At 43.9% G+C, this 8,991-nt stretch overlaps 1 protein-coding gene across 4 annotated transcripts; it reads left to right on the forward strand.

Annotated features, from left to right (window-relative positions):
* The first annotated feature begins 338 nt into the window (after positions 1-338).
* On the forward strand, positions 339-5,451 carry LOC110537421 (pigment epithelium-derived factor). 4 transcript variants are annotated; one of them, XM_090192240.1, is made up of 9 exons: positions 437-578; positions 680-732; positions 3,032-3,095; positions 3,402-3,591; positions 3,693-3,851; positions 3,955-4,158; positions 4,246-4,385; positions 4,523-4,733; positions 4,838-5,451. In XM_090192240.1, exons 3-9 carry the CDS (start codon positions 3,033-3,035, stop codon positions 5,086-5,088), a joined length of 1,218 nt encoding a protein of 405 aa, XP_090048366.1. In that variant the 5' UTR covers positions 437-578; positions 680-732; position 3,032; the 3' UTR covers positions 5,089-5,451. The 4 variants fall into 4 exon arrangements, with proteins under 4 accessions (XP_021479123.3, XP_021479122.3, XP_090048366.1 ...); XM_090192241.1 differs by having other exon boundaries at positions 507-578; positions 3,020-3,095; XM_021623448.3 differs by lacking the exon at positions 680-732 and having other exon boundaries at positions 339-578.
* The last annotated feature ends 3,540 nt before the right edge of the window (positions 5,452-8,991 follow it).

Here is an 8,991-nt window from a genome sequence, read left to right on the forward strand (position 1 = left end):
GTTTGACAAAACAAGCAAGTATAGTGCAGATAATCATTGTACCATCTAAACCAGTGAAATATATTTTCTAGAACCAAAAATACTGATATCAGCTGTTTGGCGCTGGTGTACAAAAGTAAAAGACAAGAACTAGAAGCATAGAAATAAAATGCATCTCCCGTATTTTAGACTTGCTTTCAATGAGTGACAGATCTATAACTAAGGTCTGATTTTGATTGGGTCGCCCAAAAAGTTAAATATTGCAGAATTAACTCTTCTCCAGCACATTCTTGCGATTCAAAAAAATAATTCACGTTTTAGGTCAATTGATTGCGCGTGAAATTTGACATACTGTTATGTTAGGGCAGTGAAGGAGAGAAGGGACCATGAATGTGCCTTTCGCTCAAAGCAGCCATCCGGCTTCTTGCTAAACCCAACCGGCTACATCCTCTGCTACGTCAGAGCAGGGAGGGGGAAAGTTGGCTCCACGGCTCTCATACACCGCTGTGTGCGTCGCCCCGCTATATTCAGCACTCTACGCGAGAGACGGCTGCTGAAGACACACGGGCGGGCGACGTGGCCCATATTCGCGCTGAAAGGTTAGTCGCGTTTACGCATCATATGGGATGTTTTATCAAGTTCGATTGCACGGAATGAAAGACTCGGGCACTAAACCTTAACGGTATTTTCTTTTCTCCAGTCAGAACCTCCTGTGCAACATTTACAGAACGGAGTAGACCTAGTAACACTTTAGTAAGCAGGACTTGTTTTTTTGTAAAGCTTTTTAATCAGGCTTTGTAGTGTTATGGTGTTTTGAAGCCTTCCTTTTATGATAAATCTCCATATCAGGAGTGAATAATCCATGCTTTTGACTTAAGTGCACAATGTTATGGTGAATTTGGTCCACTGGTCCCTTTTCTTTTCCAGTAGGCTACTTTTCACTGGTAACAGAATTTCCATACAAGCTGCTGAGCAGGGCGCCAAGGGAAACACGCCAAGACTAACCTTTTCCAGAGCCCAAACAACTTATTGAATTGTCCCTGTTTTTAGTCAGTTCTATATCACAGTAAACACTCAAGATGGTTTGAATCAACTGCAAACCTATCTAATAGAGAAAATACTAAAGACATGTCTAGACTCCATATGCAAGGTGATAGAGCAATTGAAGAACACTGTGCACATAGTGGTCCGTACCTCAGGACCTGCAGGATAGACATTCTCATGGCAGGAGATTAATTGTTCGTGGCCTGAAAGTATGGGAGTCAATAGATGTGTGAGTGTGTAGGAGAGCAGTGGTTTGGTGTCCAAACAACTTTTTGTGCCACCCCCCCAAAAAAGAAAAAAAAAGATGACCTATAGTATCATTAGCCAAACATTGTGGTAATTTACCATGCTTGATTGTGTATGGTTGTGTGGTAGAGGGCAGCCTCAGTACAGAGAGGTGGTCTCTCTGTGGGTTTGGCTGGCTTCTTTGGGTGGGAAAGAGATGAAGTGCCTGGGTTAACCATCAGGCCTGCAGAGAGGGGGCGTAGAAGAAGAAAGGAATTGAGAGAAGTGTGTGTGGTCTGAGGTTCAGTGATGGATGTTTCTTTTCATCAGGGAAGCCAGGAGAAGCTCAATGACAACCAGATGTGCTGGGGGAACAAGAGAGTATGTGTGTGTGGGTAAAAGAGAACGTGAGAGGGAGAAGGAAAGAATGAGCGGGGGTGTTGGGAATGAGAACTGGCAGAGTTATACTACTATTCTGTGTTTGTGTGTGGTCTGAAAAATCATCCTCCTCAAACTCTCCATAATCTCCTGTCACCTTTCACTTTGTCACTTCTCTGTCTGTGTCAATGAGTCTGCTCACCTCTCTGGACTCTGTATGACCCTATTCAACCCACAAAGCTCATTAACATTACTAGCTGTGTTAGTGTGACTAGCTAGTAAACCGGTGTGAACAGTCTGCCTCTGCTTGTGTTGTGCGTTAGCTACACTGTGTGTGTGGAGAGCCAGAAGTTTGGGATATATTACATGGTTTACACGCTACCCAAACCGGACCCGTCACGTGCGCAAGCATTGCAAAATAAATGTACACACACATGTTATTCGATCATTGCACCCACAATGCTCGCACGCACCAACGAGCGTCTGCGTTGGCCAGCGCCAAAATAGAAGTTGCTTCTATTTGTGACGCCGAACATTGCGTTCGGCGTCACAAATAGAAGCAACTTCTATTTTGGCGCTGGCCAACGCAGACGCTCGTGCAAGTCCTGCCTCCCATTTCCTCATTGTCTTTTAGAAGCATATACCCACATGCCATCTCCTCATTGGTTATACCCACGTGGGTGATTGAAAGATGAACTGAGGTCAGATGGTCAGTTGTGGTAATTAGATGCCATATAAAGTTCAAAGAAGAAAAAGCCTGGAAGGAGGAGAGTTGACTAGAAACGATTCGGTTGACCGTTTTCTGTGAAGATTAATTGTCGGAGTAGTGAACCTTGTGCATTTCAGGTAAAATAACAACCCAGGACAAATTAGCTAGCAACTGCAAGCTAGCTAGCTAAATTGCCATAAATGTTTAATGCTTTTCGACCTGTCCCCAAATTAATATAATTGGTTCAGAGTTTGTTTTGATATTTCAACCTGTGTGTCGTGATCACGTTTGGTGTAGGGGGACAAAATACATTTTCGCATGACTGCACGCACAGACTGTTTGGGCATGGTTTCAGTCTCTGCTCAGTAAGAGGAAGAAACGGAGCTCAGTTTGAACACACAAACATGTAAACATCACCGCCTAGTGAGAGCAAGGAAAGAAGAGGGAAAAGAAGAGATGCTGACAGCAAGAAAAGAAGAGGGAAAAGAAGAGATGCTGACAGGATTTATCACAAGTTAAAACTACATTCTCCCACAGGAGCCCTGCAGCCACTCACAGTCCAAAAAATCTGACTCACACACTATGGGCCAGTTTCCCTGACACAGATTAAGCCTAGGCCCTGGACTAAAAAGCATTCTCAATGGAGAGAGTGTATGTTTGAATAATAATGTGTGTGTAATTGAGTTTGTGTTGCAGGATGATGCGGACGACCCTGTTGCTGTGTTTGGGGTTCCTCCTCTCCCTCTCTTATGCTCAGTTGGTGAGACCACTCCACATAGCTGTTTTCACTCTCAATTCTTTCTTATGCTCTCAGGTCTTTTATTCACTCCGTCCCTTTGGCTTTCCTATTCTACACTTCATCTCACATCTTCCTCTAGTAGATTCACCACAGTCTTTCCATCTCTACGTCCCTCCATTTTCATTCTGGCTTGCCAATTCCGAACAGCATCACTCTTTGTCACATCACTTCTCTATCTCCTTATTTTTCTCATTCTCCATGAACAAGCCATATCAATAACCCTCCTCTCTCTCTTCCTGTGTCTTTCAATTGACCAATCCCATGCAGTTGGAGACAGAGGAGGCGGGAGGGGAAGAGGAAGCTGTGGAGCTCTTTACCACGCCCAGAGCAAAGATGGCCGCTGCCACCTCTGACTTCGGCTACAACCTGTTCCGGGCCTTGGCGGGTCGCAACCCAAAGACTAACGTGTTCCTGGCCCCCATCAGCATCTCTGCAGTGCTCACTCAGCTATCCATGGGTTAGTAAGCCTCAGCACTGTTATACTTTATATCACTGTCTGCTATTTATCTGGTATTTAATTGGCAAATTTGTAATTACATATTGATCTCTCTCTCTCAGGAGCGTCTCCGGATCGTTCAGAGAGGTGGTTATACAGAGCTCTGAGGTATCACACCCTGCAGGACCCTCAGCTCCATGACACACTCCGAGACCTACTTGCATCACTCAGAGCACCTGGCAAAGGCCTCAGCATCGCTGCACGTGTCTACCTGGCCCGCAGTGAGTGTGTGTGTGTGTAAGCATGCATGTGTCTCAGATCATTTTGATCAGTCTGTGTGTGTTTTGATTGTGTATGTTTGTTGACCTGTGTGTATCTCTCTAGGATTGCGTCTGAAGCAGGAATACTTTGGCGTGGTGGAGAAGCAGTATGGGGTGCGGCCCAAGACTCTGATGGGCGGGGCTAAAGATGTGAATGAGATCAATGATTGGGTCAAACAGCAGACGGGCGGCAAGGTCGACCGCTTCATGTCCAAGGCCCTGGGACGGAACTCTGGTGTGGTTCCTCTTGGCGCAGCCTACTTCAAAGGTAAGGACAGTCTGTCTGCAGTCCAATTCTCTACCTTTCTCTCCAAAGTGTGCAGTCGTTTATGGGATGCTGTTTGTGTGTGTGTAGTGAAGTGGATGACTCGGTTCAGCAAGAGTGGAGTGATGGAGGACTTCCAGCTTGTTGGAGAGGCTCCTGCCCGCATTTCCATGATGCAGCAGGACAATTACCCAGTGAAGATGGGTGTAGACCCAGACCTGGGCTGTACAGTGAGTACAGATGCAGTATATTCAGCAGTTATGCTTTTTCCAGTGGTCATTACTTTCTTAACTAGCCAGTTATCAAGTTTGCCTCAGGGAAAACATTTATTGATGACCCCCCACACTCCCTCTCCCTTTCTCTCCAGATTGCTCAGATCCAGATGCAGGATGATGTCAGCATGTTTGTGTTCCTTCCTGATGATGTCACTCAGAACATGACCTTGGTGGAGGAGAGCCTGACAGCTGAGTTTGTTCAGGACCTCTCCATGACCCTTCACCCCGTGCAGACGGCCCTCACACTGCCTGTCCTAAAATTCAGCTACTCTACTGACCTCCTGCCACTGCTCACTGACCTGGGTGAGTTTCTTCTCCTCCCTCCTCTCTTCCTCTCACTCCCTCTCGGTCTTCATTTTGCTCTTCTGCCTTCACATCTCTCATATCCTCTTTCTCCATCTCTCCAGGTCTCGACGAATTTCTGGCAGACACGGACCTGACCAAGATCACGTCTCAGGTGGCAAAACTCAGCAGCCTCAATCATAAGGTCGTCATGGAGATGGCCCCAGAGGGCACCCAGTATGCCAGCTCCCACCCCGCCTCCACACCCCTTTCGTACTGCGTGGACCATCCCTTCCTGTTCCTGGTGAGGGATGAGGCCTCGGGGGCACTGCTCTTTATTGGCAAGGTGGTCAACCCACGCAATCTGAGGATATAAACACAGACACACACTGCATTCTAAGCAGGACCAAGGAGGGTATCAGCCATCGTTAAGCTTAAGCTTCTTTGTGTCATAAATGCACAATATGAGAGGGTGGATAAGCAGCTAGATTTACCCATTGATCATATAATACAGTTTCTTAATCATGTATGAAAACCATGCATACCATTCAGACTACAAGTTCAGACCAAAAGTCTGAACACTCACAACTGATAGTCTCAAGTTGTTTTCAGGGAAAATAATTTGTGATTGAAAAGTACACCTCTCATAATATTTAAATAAAGGCACATACTTTAACCCCCCAAAAATACTCTTCATAATATTGTCAATTGCGATGCAATAAATAAACATTGAAGTTAAGTCTTTCTGTTTGTCTGTCTGACTCCATAGAGGGAGTTGTATAACTTTATCCAGTTGACATACAATAGCTGCTTCCAGTAAAGGGTTATTTTGGAAAGAAATTGGACTCTTGGATGTTCTTTCCTTAGCTATTGTGCTGGTAAACAAAATTAAAGGACGAACACAAACATATGTGACCGACCGCCTTGATTCGGTCTTATGTTGCATAATTTGAAATTGTGTTTTTTACATTGGATAAAAGCAGAGACACAGAGCTACAAAATTGTATTTCATACACTGCATTTGAGGAACAATGGGAAAGTAATTCTGCTTTGAAAGTTGATTAACTTAACCTCACTTTTGAGAAAATGGCCTTTGAATGTTTTGGTACCTACTGGAGAGCTGCATCATTCACACACTCTTAAGCTTTAGCCGAGCGTTCTGTCCTAACAACAACGACGACAACAGTCAAGCACCCAAGCTAACGTTGGCTAGCTACTTCCAGACACAAATGAGAGAACAGCTCACTGACCATTTCCTCGCCCTTGCAGAGCTGGTTAGGCTGCTTTTATGTTACCCAGAGCTTTGGTGACTGCAACTCTGCAACAATTTACACTTTTTTTGACAACGTTTACTGACACCAGCTATATTCAACGGGTGTTGAGCATTCGTAAATGTGTCAGTTATTCTGCGCTCTGGCACACTCGGAGTAGATAGCCAGAGCGAATTTACCAGCTACGTCTATCAACGATTGTCGCAGTGAATTTCTATTGAAATGGATACTTGCGTAGTGGAGTCTTTTGTTAAGACATGTAGCTAGTTAGATAACTAAAAAATGAGCCATAATCCCAACTCATGATGTTACTACCCAGCATTAATCTGCAGGTAGCTAACCAACCAGGTTCAATGTTAGCTAGCTAACATTAGGCTATAACTAGCAAAGCAAATGGCTCTGAGATACGAATAATAAGATCATACACATAACATTAGTGAGCTAGCCTGTATTTAGTTTTCATGCTAGTGAGGGCCGAGAATCCACAATCACATACAGTACTGTTCAAAAGTTTAGGGTCACCTTAGAAATGTCCTTGTTTTTGAAAGAAAATAAAAACTATTGTCCATTAAATTGATCAGAAATACAGTGTAGACATTGTTAATGTTGTAAATGACTATTGTAGCTGGAAACGGCAGATTTTTTATTGAATATCTACGGAGGCCCATTATCAGCAACCATCACTCCTGTGTTCCAATGGCACGTTGTGTTAGCTAATCCAAGTCTATCAGTTTAAAAGGCTAATTGGTCATTAGAAAACCCTTTTGCAATTATGTTAGCACAGCTGAAAACTGTTGTGCTCATTAAAGAAGCAATAAAACTGGCCTTCTTTAGACAAGTTGAGTATCTGGAGCGTTAGCATTTGTGGGCTCGATTACAGGCTCAAAATGGCCAGAAACAAAGACATTTCTTCTGCAACTCATCAGTCTATTCTTGTTCTGAGAAATTAAGGCTATTCCATGTGAGATATTGCCAAGAAACTGAAGATCTCGTACAACGCGGTGTGCTACTCCCTTCACAGAACAGCGCAAACTGTCTCTAACCAGAATAGAAAGAGGAGATTTTCACGATTGAGCTGTTGTGGGAGCAGCTTGACCTTATGGTACGTAAGAAGAGCCCATCAAGCCAATCCAACATGTAGGAGGTGCTTCAGAAAGCATGGGGTGAAATCTCTTCAGATTACCTCAACAAACTGACAATTTGAATGCCAATGTCTGCAAGGCTTTAATTGCTGCAAATGGACGATTCTTTGACGAAAGTCAAGTTTGAAGGACAACATCTCGACTATATTTCATATTCATTTTGCAACTCATTTCATGTATGTTTTCATGGAAAACAAGGGCATTTCTAAGTGACCCCAAACTTTTGAACGGTAGTGTAGGTACGTGTTTGCAAAGGGCATCAGTGTCTTAACAGCAAGATTTGCCAAGGCAGGATACTCTGAGCGCTGCTGAGTATCTCGGTGGATACTGCAGTGTACCCAAGTGGCGTCGGGAGCAACTGCTTGCACGCGCGTTACCACTCCACTATGTCTCCCTGTCATGGCTTTTGCACCATCAGTACAGATACCAAAAATGGCAGCAGCTACGTTTGGCTACTTATGGACCGTCAGTGGAATTCCCGCGATAGAGTAACGGTTAATGTGATTGGATGTTAATTATTTGACTAGGCTACCTGTATTTGACATTGTGTTGTTATTACGCTGAACACCTAGATGGCTTAATTTTATTTTTGGCAGTGAAACAAGGCAATTTAGGCGCGGGAATAAAACTCACCCAAATGTATAGCCCCATCTGACATTATAAATGTACTGTTTGAAAATGTGATGAGATTATTTTTTTTTTACATTTAAAAAAAGTGAATTTAATTTTTATTTGGCAAACCCCTGACGGCATTGCGCGTACCCCAGTTTGGGAATACCTATACTACGTGATACATAAAAAAAGCCATGTTAGACAGGATTACCTACACATACTGACCAACTCAAATAGACAGAAGCGAGCTATATGGCAAACCAATCCGAACGCCTCTCTCGGCATGTCCAGCCCACTCATTATCTCAGCCAATCATGGATAGGAGGTTGCTGTTTTTTTTCTGTGGCTAAACCAACTAGGCTCGTAATTTAACAATTGTATTCATATTTACATGGCATACACGTCTGTTATTAAGGCACATGGAAGTTCACATGTTCCAGAAGGCATTTCTACCAAAAAATGCATTTTGATAAAAGGAAATGTACGTTCAAATGCCTCTCCTGTGAAGTAGTGACGTGGAACATATGCCTTGCTTTCTGGAACGGGTCACATATACTCTTCTCCTTCTTCTCTGTACGTCAGAGCATCTTTCAAATTAAACATAGATGAAGTGTGTGTGTTTGCATGAAGTCTTGTTTCTTGTACGAGCTGATTCGAAATACATTTTCCATGTTTGGGAAGAGATTCCTGTGGCCACGGTAACCCTCCCCAGAACAAACACAACCAAAGCCATGCCTGGAAGACATCAGTCGCTGATTAGAGGGGAACAATTAAAAAATGCAGTGGAACTGGCTTCAAGATCCAGAGTTAAGTTTGAAGGCGTGAATCATGACTCACTCTCTCTCTCCATGCCACCCCTCTCAGGCCCCCATTGTGGCCACTAGAGGGAGCCCTTTATCAGGGACAGCGCTGAGGAGGCAGAGAGAGAACAGGAGGAGAGTAATTCATAGTAATTCATATCCCTGTCAGTAAACATGGTTAACCTTTGGCTTTAAACCATTCACCATTTCACAACTTCATGTTTTCATAGCACTATGGGTCAGATTGTCTGTAAGAGGAAGTCGCACACGCACGAACACACAGACAGAGGAAGCAGTGTGCAGACATGGGATGCAGTTTCACAATGGAATAAAATAAGGGGAGATGTGAATGAGGTAAAGATTAGTCTGTGTACATAGACTAAAGAGGAGAATTCTGACAAATTATTTGAAGACAGTTGACAGACGTGCTCGCCAGCACACCTCTGTGACTAGC

This window comes from Oncorhynchus mykiss, chromosome 12, assembly GCF_057628025.1.
Source record: "Oncorhynchus mykiss isolate SJ-2025 chromosome 12, ASM5762802v1, whole genome shotgun sequence".
Classification (NCBI taxonomy): Eukaryota; Metazoa; Chordata; class Actinopteri; order Salmoniformes; family Salmonidae; genus Oncorhynchus; species Oncorhynchus mykiss.